At 43.0% G+C, this 13,194-nt stretch overlaps 1 protein-coding gene across 1 annotated transcript in view; it reads left to right on the plus strand.

Annotated features, from left to right (window-relative positions):
* The window catches only part of CMIP (c-Maf inducing protein), a 68,796-nt gene extending 56,227 nt beyond the window's left edge, over nt 1-12,569 (plus strand). Inside the window, exons 13-20 of the mRNA XM_010006194.1 lie at nt 452-577; nt 2,944-3,060; nt 4,491-4,631; nt 5,579-5,626; nt 6,390-6,536; nt 8,399-8,504; nt 9,651-9,721; nt 12,262-12,569. Coding sequence (XP_010004496.1) covers nt 452-577; nt 2,944-3,060; nt 4,491-4,631; nt 5,579-5,626; nt 6,390-6,536; nt 8,399-8,504; nt 9,651-9,721; nt 12,262-12,315 — 810 coding nt within the window. The 3' untranslated portion in view covers nt 12,316-12,569. The remainder of the gene's footprint in view (nt 1-451; nt 578-2,943; nt 3,061-4,490; nt 4,632-5,578; nt 5,627-6,389; nt 6,537-8,398; nt 8,505-9,650; nt 9,722-12,261) is intronic.
* Nucleotides 12,570-13,194: the final 625 nt, after the last annotated feature.

Genomic DNA, 13,194 nt, shown 5'->3' on the forward strand with positions numbered 1-13,194 from the left:
GGAATAATAGGGATTTTTAATGATTGGAATAAGCAAGCCATCAGCCACTGTATTTGGTATGCAGGTCACATCAGAAGTATAGGCACACGTGCTAGGAGGGTGGGGGGAAAAGTCAGAAACCCAGAAAATTGAGTCTCTTTTGTTTTGTCGTTGGTTGTTTTTTTTCCAAGTGAAAGGAACTGTTCAAGATTAGAGCCATTTTATGTTTGATTTGTGTAAAGAGAATAAAAAGGCCTTGCAATTAGCAATGTTACAGCTTCCCTCCTTGTCTGTACTGAAAAAATGGATTCTGTGAGTGGAGACTGGCTTGCAGCTCTGTAGATTGGAATATGAACCATGAAATTTCCATCAGTCCTTGGTTTTGCAGAGTTACTTCTTTTGGCCAAGCATGAGAGATGCTGATGATTATTGGCAGGAACTGTAACCTTCCCAATGTCTTCACTTTTGGCAGGTCCACTCATGTTTGCTGAGTGTGAGGGCTGGTAAAGACGGCTGGTTCCAGCTCTACAGCCCTGGAGGAGTGGCATGTGATGATGATGGAGAGCTGTTTGCCAGTATGGTATGTGTCTGCAATAATGTGAGTTTAGCAAGCTCTTTGCAGTGAAGTAGCTAATGAGTAGCTGAAAATAACAAGATTTACTTTCTTTTGTCAAAAAATTATCAAACCCAGCATTCTCTAAACCACAAGTGTTCATGAGGAAATCTGAATCTTTTTATCACCAAATCCATTTAACTTCCTTGCAGTTACAGTTTGGTTAACATGTTAGCATTCTCTTTTGGAACTTTGGCTTGTTTTTTCACTGGTAATGTAATGCACAAAACCATGCATGTATATACATGTGTTGCACATGCACATATGTATTTTTGTATTTATAAATACATTTGTTTGTGAATCTGTATAAAAACTCTCAGAGAATAAGGACAAACAGGGGAGACAGACGGCTCTGCTCATCCATGCCTGTAGTTTTCATATAGGGCTACCCTGGAATTTAGAAACATCAGTAAGATGGAATTAATCAAAGGATGAATAGATAAATATAAAAATGTGTTAAAGTTTCTCTGCCCAATTAAACTATTGTGGGAGGTTTAATTAGAAACCAGCATTTCCTGCAGTTATTTCTTTTGTAACCCTGAGAAGGACTAGACAGAAAATAACAGGTTTTAATCACTGATGCTGACACTGTCTTCCTGTGCAACCTGGGTCAAGTCACATAGGTCTCACTGTGTATTAATTCTCCATTTAGCAAGTAAGATGAACATTTTGGAATAAAGATCCGAGCCTGTTTATACTCTTAAATTCAGATGAGTCAGATAGCATTGAAACAGAGAATGGGCAAAGATTGTTAACAAAAGGTTTCATCCCTCTTTGCTGATTCTATGTCTCTTAAGTCTGAAAAGAAAATTTCTTCAGGACTATATAATTTCTCTAAGAGCTTTTGTGGAACAAGATATTTATGAGTGTCAGGAGGTGGTGTGCTTGAGAAAACACAATGCTAACACACATTAATATGCAGTACACTGTGCCCTTTGCAAGGATATTGATAAATACTTAAAGAGCTGCTAATGACTAACCATAAAGTTTGAAAAACATCCTGTTCTGAGATGGACCCTACATTAGCAATAGTGTCAGTATTTCCCATGTCTCAAGAAAACCTCCTAAAAAGCTTAACAATAACTGCATGAAAAGAAATCCTTTTTGGCTTGATGCTTACTGTTTTTAAAGGCCATCTGAGCTGATGGATACTTAAAAAAAAAGATCTTGTGTTTTTCTAAAGGCCTTGCTGGTACTGAAGCCATGAGGAAGAAGAATTGCAAGGTAGCACAGGATCTGCATGGAATTGACTGCATCGTAGCATGGTTGCAATATTTTCAGCAGTACTGAACATAGCCAAAGCAATGCCAGGAACCAGGGGGACCACAGAATGTAATTACAAGCTTATTGTAGAGTTGTACTGATGTTGACTCTACATAATGGAGCTCTTGCTGTTCCAGGTCATTGGAAACTAGAAATTCTCACATAGTGCTCTGCCAGCAAGGTGGTGAATCAGCCATCTGGGCCATAAAACAAGAGCCCAAAATTCTCTGCAGCTAATTGCTAGGGCTTTTAAATGGGAAAGAATATTGCCAGCCTGTTTTGTGAGAAAAGACTTGTATTTGATTTGTACGAGTGGCTTTGCATTTCTGCCATAGGTATTACTATGTCATATCATCCGTTGCTTTCTGCAGATAGGAGAGAGTGCAGGACTTTTTTGTCAGTTAGTGGACTTACAGAAGTCTTATTCAGGCAGTGTTCTCAGCATTTCTTCCCTTTCGAGGAAAACGGAGCAAGGAAGCACATGAACTTGTATCGACTTAGGGCTCAGGACTGCTGGATTTTCTTAAGGCACTTCCTCCTTTCCTAGTCACCTCCTTTCTGTTCCTCCTGAACAGGTGACTTTGTCACCACTCCTTAACCAAGGCTAGTGTTCAGCCAGCAGATTGCCAGCACCACTGCCTTTTACCTAGACAATCCAGCCATACAGCCCTTGCTTACCATCTGGCATTTCCAGGGAAACTGAACCACAAACAGATGCAAAAGCAGAATCTCCTGTAGTTCCCCTGGGGCTCGGTTCAGCTTGTTTCTAGGGATGGGGGCAGTTGCACAGCTGCTCTGATGTTTCCTGGGGAGCTTATATCAGGCCTCTGGGCTGTCAGCTGAGCTCCTTTCTGGAGAAAACCTATCTGCTCCCTCAGAGTTCACTAGGCATCACCTTTTTCAAAAAGTCACTTCCAATCAACAATAAACGTGTGAAGAGACTGCAACCATAGTCATCAGGAGGGCCTCCTTTTCTTTAGGTGTGTTGCAAATACTTTTATTTGTTTGACTGTGTAACAATGTCCCTTCCAGAGGTATATGTGTTTCTTAGGCTTGTACCTCTAATTTTAGCCCTGTTTCTTGAATAGGTTCATATTTTAATGGGATCCTGTTATAAAACTAAGAAGTTCCTGCTCTCACTGGCTGAAAATAAATTAGGACCTTGCATGCTACTGGCTTTGAGAGGAAACCAGACGATGGTAGAGGTAAGCCCTACACATAAGTAGTCATTTAAGTTTACAAATAGTATTCAGATTTGGTTTCACTGTCTTTCCCAGAGTTACACCCAGTGGAACTAGGGAAGTTCAGGTTTGTGTGGCACAAAACACCAGCAGTGAGCGGTTGTGTTTCTCTTCATTAAGTGGAATTGATTGTTGTTCTGTAGGTGGGAGTGGGGATGACAGGAAAGGTGGGTGCAAACAGTTTTGGAGAGAGAGATTGTTTGCTACGATTGAGTTGGAGAGGCTAAGATGGGAAATAAATGCCTGTGAAGATACAGGCTGTGGCAAGGGGTCAGAATTTGGAACCGCAAGTTTTTTCCATGACTAAATGCCTGGGGCTTGTCTTGCCACCTGCAAAATGAACAGTGTACAATAAGTGCCTTCACAAAACCTTGTTTACTTGCATTAATACACATTTTTATGTACTTATGATTGGTTATTTTTGTTTCACTGATAGTTTATATGTATGTTTCTGGGTTTCTATATAGAAGTCTCTAGATAAATATTATCATATAATTTAAGTGGAAATAGAGAGTGGCTAAATAGGTGGAAGGAGCTGCAATTTTTCATTGACTTAGATCTGTGCATGTTAATTTAATCCAGGAAATAGAAGAGTGTGCTGCATAAATTTGAATAGAATGTTGCTTGGCAGTGTTGTTGTTTCTTTTTTTTCAATAAAAATAATTAAAATTATGGAGGGAATAAGAAGTTTGCATTTTAATTGCAATGGGATGGTATGTAACTGAAAATTGAAGGCAGCATGGAGGGGACAGCTTGTGCCCTACACCCATGAAACCCACCGGAATCATCCCCTGATGTTTCACCTGCTCCTGGCAACCCTTGGCCCAGGGGTGAGTCAGATGTGTTCCCTGTGAGATGGAGGGTGTCCTGGCCACAGCAGCTTGCTCCCAGGATCATCTGCTCTTGGAGCCTCTCTGACCTTTCCCTATCCTGCCTTGTAGATTGGATACACTTCCCATGCATTCTGCTAGCACAGAAACCCCAGTGTTTGGGGACAGAAGATGCAGCACTTAGGGAACTGCTTGGCTCTTGTGTCCTGTCCCAAGTCTGCAATCTGCAGTCCAGCTGGTGTAGCTGGGAAATCCTGGATCTGTACCTATTCTGAAGAGGGCTGTGGCATGAAGCCAAATTGCAGGACTGATGCAAAATAATTGCACCTCAGTCAGAAGGAATGAATACTAATGGAAGACAGGATAGATAGGCTGACTTTCAGAGATAAGAGTTCATTTTTTGCAAATAAAAAATTGGTTTCTTGCCTTGGAAGGTCAGTAAATGTTGCTAATGTCTGCTTTAAAACCTTACCCAGTAATTCAGTCTAGCATGCCCACTGTAATATGTGAAAGAAACATAATGTTAGCTTTGCAGTGACCACTCTTCTTTCATTCTGTTGCTAGATTTTGTGTTTGATGCTGGAATACAACATCATTGATAATAATGACACCCAGCTCCAGATCATCTCTACCCTGGAAAGCACAGACGTGGGAAAGAGAATGTATGAACAGCTGTGTGACAGGCAGAGGGAGTTAAAAGAGCTGGTATGTCACCCTGCATGCAGTATTGCCACAGCACCTTGTGGTCTGTACTCTCCAGAAATGGAGATACAAAAGACAGACAAGCAGGGTGTGAAATTCCCAGTTAACGATAGGATGGGAACAGTATTTGGAAGATTTTACTGTGGATAAATATGCTGCCTGATATTTATTGATGTGTCTTAATCCCATACTATGTTCATGAATTATATTCAATAACCTGCTTAGAATCTGTGTGAAAGAATGAAGGTGAAATCCTGCTGTCCTAAGATCTTACAAGTCAGCTTGTCAAATTCTGCCACCTTTTGACATATGAGTAGCAAATGGTTCTAGTGCTGGCCAGCATTTCTGAATGTTTTGACATTCACCACATCTCACTGAGGTGGTCTTCAGTTCTCACAACTAGAGCCTATGAGAAAAATGTTTTCCTGATTTTAAAGACAGGATCTACAGATAGATCTGCTCTCCTTAACACTTCTTCACCGGAGCAAACATGCCCACAATCTTCCTCTTCCCTCCTTCACATTTATATTTGTCTTCCTTGACCCCTGCTCCCAGCCTACAAAGGCAGATTCATTTGCTTTTTTGAAGTCAAATAAATGATCAGCTCCACAGTCTCACCCTCTTCACTGTCTTAGTCCAGCATTTTAAGGCTGTTTCCTTTGAAGTGAAAGTAACCAAATAATAGCAGGCTGAATCAGACAAAGTGCTGGCCTATGGCACGAGGGCCACTAGCTGTGGTTAGTGGATGTCCCCTGGGTAGCAACAGGCGAGCATCTAGCACACTGAGAAAAAAATCTATCAGTGCAGAAATAGCAGGGAAGAGGTGGAAGGGCTGGCAGGGAGCTTTGAAATCAGAACAGGGTTTGCTGTAGTGAAGAGCTTGCAATACTTCAGCTGGTCTGAGCTGTGGAGTGTCAGCTTGTTTGACCAAAATATCCTCTCTCTTACAGCAAAGAAAAGGTGGTCCTACAAGATTAACACTGCCATCCAAGTCCACAGTAAGTTAATCACGTCAATAGAAAAACAAGCTTTGTCTTTCCATATTTAAGCATTAGATTTATGTTTGCCATGTGGCACAGTGGTTTTGGTAGGTCGAGAGGGGAGCCATTCCACTTGCTCTGTCAACACAACTGGAGTTTACACAAGTAAGGGCACATTTCTGCTCTTGGGTCTGTGCAGAAGTTTCCAATGCCAGTACAAGCATCCAACTGGCACATTTGTAGTGGTGTGCAGAGCTGGAATTTACGGTAGGATCTGATGGTAGATTGGGAGACAGAATGTTGCATTAAAAATGCAGACTTTACAATGTCCGGTTCTGGATCTTAGATGTGAAAGTCTGAAAGAGAAACAGTTGCAGTTGAGTCTAGTGTAAACCCAGAGTAACTTCACTGAGGCCAGGTAACAGCCCTGAACACAGCTGGGATCTAGAACTTGCAGTGAAATCTTCATTAAGTTCACAGACCCATCTTTGACATTTGTTCTGACACTGAAGCCTTCGTGTCTCATAAGGATACACATGCAAAGAAAATTTTTGTTGTAATGTCTGGATATGGTTTTCCCAGGGTGTGTGAAGCAATGCTGCCACAAGAGCCCAGCTGCTTGCCAAACAAACAGAAACTTCTCTGTGTGGTTCCCTGTTACTGTAAACAAGTGGTGTAATTGTGCAACTCTTGCTGGTTAACAGTATCAGTGACAGCACTGCAGAAGACTGCAGGCTGAGGAGTCAGGAATCCTCCTTATCAATATGTTGTTTGATTCCAGGATGCAGACCTGGCCCGCTTGCTAAGCTCGGGATCTTTTGGAAATCTGGAAAACCTCAGCCTGGCCTTTACCAACGTGACAAGTGCTTGTGCTGAGCACCTCATTAAACTGCCTTCACTCAAGCAGCTGAACCTGTGGTCAACTCAGGTAAGTGCTTTGCAGGCTGAAACTCAGAGCAGGAACCAGTGCTGACTAATTCTGAGATTTCACATTGCGTCAGTGTAAGAAGTGTGTGTGAAGACAGGCTGTGAGAGCTGGGGCTGTTCAGCCTGGAGAAGAGAAGGCTCCAGGGAGACCTTACAGCACCTTCCAGTGCTGGGAGGAGCTTTTCACCAGAGAGGGCAGTGATAGGGTATGGGGTAGTGGTTTTAAACTGAAAGAAGGGAGATTTAGGTCAGACGTCAGGAAGAAATTCTTCACTATGAGGGTAGGAAAGCACTGGAATAGGTTGCCCAGGGGGGTTATTGATGGCCCCTCACTGGAGGTGTTCAAGGTCAGGTTGGATGAGGCTTGTGCAGCCTGGTCTGGTGGAAGGTGTCCCTGCTCATAGCAGGGAGGTTGGAACCTGATGGTCTTTAAAGTCTCTTCCAACCTTAACCATTCTACGAAGAGGCTTGCTTAGAATGGGTTTGTCCCCACGCTGTTTTTTTAGGGCCTTTTTGTGGTCTGGCTCATCTCGGAGGCTGGTTTTTATTTTTCTTTTTAAAAAATACTTTATTTTTAGTTATAAAAGGGTTGCTGCTGCCTTGGGTTTAGCACTCCAGTTAGGCAATGTTGATACTGCTTTGCAAAACATGTGCTGCTGTTCATCTGAGAAGTGCTTATGCTTACACCCATTTAGGGTGAAAAATATGATGCTGTGCAGCTCATCTGGTCAAACAAAACATCATCTGTGCAGTGTAGGCACTGAACTGCCCTGAATGCTGATCAACCAGAATTTCTTTAAAAACAACAAGAAAAAGAAACTTAAGTAATGAGTAAAATAGAGGGGAACTATAAGGATAATGTGCCAATTTTGTAAGCAAAAAGAGGCCGAGTTATCTCAATAAAGTTACTCAGCTTTAATTGAAAGAGCTTTTAAAATTAGATCTTTTTATTGCATTTCCCTGCTGGTTTTGGTCTCTCAGGTTCTCCACAGAATAGGTTTTGCCATTTTCTCTTAGCACCTATTTGTAGTGCTTGCTGAAAATATGATTGTTCTCAGTACAGCCCCAAAAAGCAGAGTTGTTTTTTTTTCACTCAAACATCATGTAAATATCTTGTTTTCCTAATTACTTTTGTATCCCAGAAATTTCCTCTTTTTGTATGGGCAATATGGAGTGGACTCTGATTGCTTTGCTTGTTTTAAGGCTGCCTTGTATCTGCTCCAGATTTGTCCTAACAGTGTAACTTCCAGATTTGAAAATTTTGATGCTTCTTACTCAAAATGAGTTTTATTCCAGTGGATAAAGAGCCTGCTTTTTGTGTGGTGTTTTGTGGTGGTTTTTTGCTTGTGGTTTTTTCTTTTATATTTAAAGAATAAACCAAACCACTTTGTGTTCCATTTAGTTTTCTGATATCCTGGTTTCCATTAATCTAGACTTCAGAAACAGCAGAAACGAAGTGTGTCAATAGAACAATTACCAATCAATAGTACATTGTTCTTGTGACCAAAATAGCTAATTAATACCACTTGCATCATGCTTTTTTTTTTTTCTGATGTGGTTGGGAACTGGCTGAGACTGCTGTAACCATCTTGTGTAGCCTGGGTGGGAGCTCTCTCATACAAAGTCCAGGCTTCAGAAGCATTCTGATGGAATGGTGGCCTGTGGTTCAGTGCACACAAACCGTTTAGCTTTTCTCTTCCCCGTCTGCAAAAGAGGGATAAAACTATTTTCTTTCCCTCCTGTCAGTTGATAATGGTGGTAAACAGCTGGAGTGTGGCTCTGAGGGCTCCTCTGCACACCTTGTTTCATTGGTGCTTGATGTTGATACGTTGGTTGCAATCAAGTTTGTTCTGTGCCCCACAGTTCGGAGACGCGGGGCTGCGGCTCCTGTCGGAACACCTGACCATGCTGCAGGTGCTCAACCTCTGCGAGACGCCCGTCACGGACGCTGGGCTGCTGGCACTGAGCTGTGAGTGGCCAAAAGAAGCTAGGAAGGAAAATGGTGTGGGTGGGGAGGAATTAATCTGGGTTCAGACAGAAGATGGACTTCTTGGCTGTCACCCCGCTGCTTCTGCAGGGATTTAGGACAGGCCCTGGTTATCTTTGGGTTTCATGTCCCTGCCCGCTCCACTGTCCCATTTAGCTGCAGGCAGGGGCAGCAGGATGATGACCTGAGCCTGCTGACAGAGTGGTCTTGGATGTGGGCTTTGCTGTCCCAGACCCTGCTCCAGCTCTTGCCTCTGACTCTACTGATGGCACTTGTCTGGATCTCATCATGGTGACCTGTTGTCCTTGGACTTCCCAGCTTTTTTTCACGCATCTGTGGGATGTCCCTTCTGGGTGGGGGTCTGGCCTTACGGTGCAGGAGGGGAACATTGCAGAGCCATGTGCCAGCTTATTAGTGAGTTTAGCAGCCCTGCACAGCTGGCTTTGGACTCTCACTGGCATTTTTTGTTCCTTCTGTTTTGGGGAGGTGAAACCCTCGCTGTTTCTAACTTGGGCAAGGCAAAGCAGAGTGGGGCCACCAAAGCAGCATTCAGGGCCCCCTTGAGCACCAAGGCTGCTCACCATGCCATGGTGAGACCTTTTCCTACACCCAGCAGTGGATGAGAACCCTCAGCTACTGGGTTTAAAGGGCTCCTTTAATAGGCTTGATCCTACACAGACATGCCAGACAGGCCAGTAGCTGTGGCTTATCTGAGGAAACTATTCTGTTAAGTACTGGAGCCTAAAATGGCAAGTGGGGGGGGGAGAGGAAGGGGAGAAGGGGGCACTGCTAGATCAGTGTGGCCCCTGCGTGCACCGTGCAGGGCGCTGAGAACGGGCACTGCTCAGAATAATGTGCAGGAAGCTGGTTATGAGAAGTTGCCTGAACTCCTTTGAAGTCAGCTGACTTAAGCATATGCTTAATGGCCCTTCCTAAATAGGGACTTTTTCCTGGATGGGGGCCCAAACAGCTTTTGATCCATTCGTACTTCTATATTTTACACTATTCAGCTTTTTCCTGAGAATGCTGCACATAGTCATGTCTTGTTGATGCTTTGGCCTGCTGTAAGCTTGATGTTTTAAGAAGATGCAGCATGATCACAAATAATCTGTGTGTTTTCTCTTCTAGCCATGAAGAGCCTGTGTAGTTTAAATATGAACAGCACCAAACTTTCAGCAGATACCTACGAAGATCTCAAGGTATTTATTTCTGAATGGCATTCACTAAAGATGAGAAGTAGCTGGCCTGGAAGGCCTTGCAGATTTAGCAAGTACATGGTGTTATCAGTGCCTAGTGCAGAGAGAACTGGCTGCATGGTGTGGGTAGCAAGGAAGTAATCTGAAGAGGGCAAAGTGGATTATTTTGGGGAGATAATGACTGAAAACGTTGTTCTGAGAGGCTTTGATGGACTCAGGAAACATGTGGTATGCTGAATGGGTGAGTATCTGATGGAATCTGAAACAGCATCTCTCTGCCAGTGCTATCAATAATAAAGGTTTCATAAATGGAAGCATATTGGTTGCTTCCAGTGAGGATACACAGAGAGGTAAAACCTAGTGCACACCTCCAGAGCTGCCCCCTGTGCTGTTCCAAGACCAAAAGCAGCGTGTGTGAACAGCATTACAGAGCTTTGATTCAGAATGCAAAGAGAGAATTAAAAGCATGTTAAGGAAGGTGCAAGTTTATCTGGACACCTCTTGGACTGGATGTGAGCTTTTGACAGAAACACCTGCACAGTTTCTCAGTTCCCCAGTGTGACATGTAGGGTGTCTGGTGTTGCCATTTGTACTGTGAATTTACAACCACTTTGGCAAAAGTGTGTGAACTAGAATGCAGCTGTGGGAGGGGAACAGCCCCAGGTGGTTGCAGACAAAGACTGCCTGAGATGCGTTGGCTTTTGTGACTTAACTTGGACTTTGTCTTCTCTCTGATGTGTGAGTTGCATCTCCCAAAGCCTTACCTCAAAAACCCAAGCACTCAAGATGAAACTACATTATGTCATCTTGTGTGTTGAAAGCTTTGATTGTGCCAGGTTTATTCAAAAAGGTCACAACCTTGGGTTGAGTTTCGAACTTGAGGCAAGTCCTGAAACTGCCCTGCTTTCAAAATTCTCTGCAAAATGTATCTGCAGGTCTGGCTGTGGAGCCAGGGCTCCCTCAGGGACTCGGTTGCAATGCTGCTAGCATGGATTTTTCAAGATTAAGTTTTCAAAACTTGTGTCACAATTGTATATGCAAAGAAGAAGTCCTTGGAATTAACAGCTGTCTTGCAGATGGGTTCACACAATGGAGCTTGTATCAGGCCCCAGGCATTTGCAGACAATCAAGGTCAATGCTGAGGTTGGCCCAGGGCTCCAAAATTGAATCTACCAAAAGGCTCCACCAGCCCTACCCCTGCTTCTGAGCCCCTTTGCCACTGACTCCAGACTGAAACTCATATTTTCCAAACTGGTTCCCTCTGCTCAGGAATTGCATTAACAGTCCTTAGCAGCAACACAAGAAAGTGACTTGCCAGGGCAAACAGCAGGACTGGCTGTGAGCAAAGTCCTGATGATTGCAGAGAATTAAAAAAGCTGAGAAAACAGGTGTGCGTCACTTTTTCCCCTCTCACCTCTTTCACTGGGATTTATCTTAGTGGCCATTTTTGTAGAGCCCTGTGTGTGTTCAAAGGGAGTGTAACAGTTTCTTTCCCTGGGGCACATGGTTGTAGGTCTGTGGAGAACAGCTCAGACTTCAAAGAACATATTTTTGATACAAATCTTTCCTTCTTCTCCTCTTGGTCCCCGAGAGCATTTGGGGCACAAGCCAGTGATGACATTTCCTCTCCACTCCATCCCCCACCCCACTGAACACGCTTGCACACACACAGACACCCACATATGTACCAGGCAGGCTGAACCAGACAATAAATAAACACCCACTACTGAAGTCACTATTGCCTAACTGAAAAATTATTTGCTGGCAGTGTCTGTAGGATTATGACTAGCTCTTATCAAAATATGCATGCACATAAATCAAGGAGTGAGGTAATAATGACTCCTAGAAACTTCCAACTCCTCAATTATGCCCTAGTCTAATTAAAAGTGTTTGTTTGTTTTGAGAGAATTAGCCATACAATTACAGTCAGAGCATGGAAATGGGATAGACAAGTAGGAATGGTGCAAACAGCTGATTCCCACCTGCCTCTCATGGGGTAACTTGGGAGCATCGTGTCCAAATGCAGTGGAGTTATGGAAAGGAGACTGCAAAGACACCAAAGGCTGCTAACCCCCTCCAAATGCTTTTAATAAATTGAAGGAAAAATCAAGTGATTACTTAGTGTGGAGCCTTCATGGCTAGAGTTTGACAAAGAAATTTTGCTGAGCATTTTGTGTAAAAAAATAAAATAAAATATATATAAACACACACACATATATATATATATAAAAGAAAGCTCTCCCCACGATCTGGGCCTGCTGGCTGGTGTGTGGGTTTGAATGGAGCCACTGCAGGTGGGACTTAGTCTTGTGTAAAGTAAAGGTTCAGCACCTTGTTCCTTCATGAACACCTGTGTGCTTCAGCTCCCTGCTGAGCTCAGCGCTGGCTCTCTGCAGGGTTGAGGTTGTAGCACATCTCCCTGCAGTTTCTGTGGCCCAGAGATCAATCCTCCCAGTTTCCTGACTGTACAGATTTTCCAGGATTTTTTTTCCCTAAGTCCTGCCCTCCAGTCATTAATTCTAACCTTTCTTACCTCCCCACAGGCTAAACTACCCAATCTGAAAGAAGTGGACGTCCGCTACACTGAAGCATGGTGAACTCTCCCTTCCTCTGACTCTTTTACTTCTCCCGAGAAGGAAAAGATTTTTAAAACAAACAGAAACATGAAAAATAACTTTTGGCTAATTCCTGTAGAGCAGTGAGTCCTGGGACTTGGTGGTAGGAGTCGTGGTTGTGGGATAGAGGAGTGGTGTTGTGTGTGTCGGGGGGACGGGGCAAGCCTGGACCCAGCCAGATTCTTTCAGCTTTGTGATTTCAGAATCAAGACAATTTAAATTGAAAAAGGAAAAAAAACCCCACAAAACAAAAAGACTTTGTAGCAGCAAGAGGATTATAAAGAGGAAAAAAAAAATACCACCTTTGTGGATTTTATTTGCCTTTGTGTTTTATGCCATGTGGAGAAAAAGAAAATATATTCATTTGTCATTATTTACCTGGGTTTCCTTGGCTGGCAGCAATCCAGTCAGAACTCCTCTTTCACCAGTTTTGCTCCAGAAAAATCAAACGTACAAAAATCTCAAGAGAAGAAAACCAAAACCAATATGATTTTCACCTCCCCCCGTGTCCTTGCAGTGGTTATGCAAAGTGATTTTGTTGTACATAAGATTTACATAATGCACCTATTTAAGAAAATGGTTCACAAATAACAGGTCTGGGACCTGTCTTTTATTTATGAATTGTTAATTCTTTTACCCTTTTTTTTTGGCGTATAGTACTGTATAAACTAGTTTGCTGTCTTGTTGTTATTATTTTTTTTTTAAAAGGAAATGTCCTCCTTGAAGAATTGCCTTTCAGTGATGCATATACTGTATGATACTCCCTCTCTGTCACGACATCCATCGCGTTGTCTTTTCGATTTCAAAATGCCTCAAATGTTATCAAATAGGAAGGAAAATATCTACCAAGGGGGGGGATGG

Source organism: Chaetura pelagica, unplaced genomic scaffold (genome assembly GCF_000747805.2).
Source record: "Chaetura pelagica isolate M959 unplaced genomic scaffold, ChaPel_1.0 scaffold139, whole genome shotgun sequence".
In the NCBI taxonomy this organism is placed as follows: Eukaryota; Metazoa; Chordata; class Aves; order Apodiformes; family Apodidae; genus Chaetura; species Chaetura pelagica.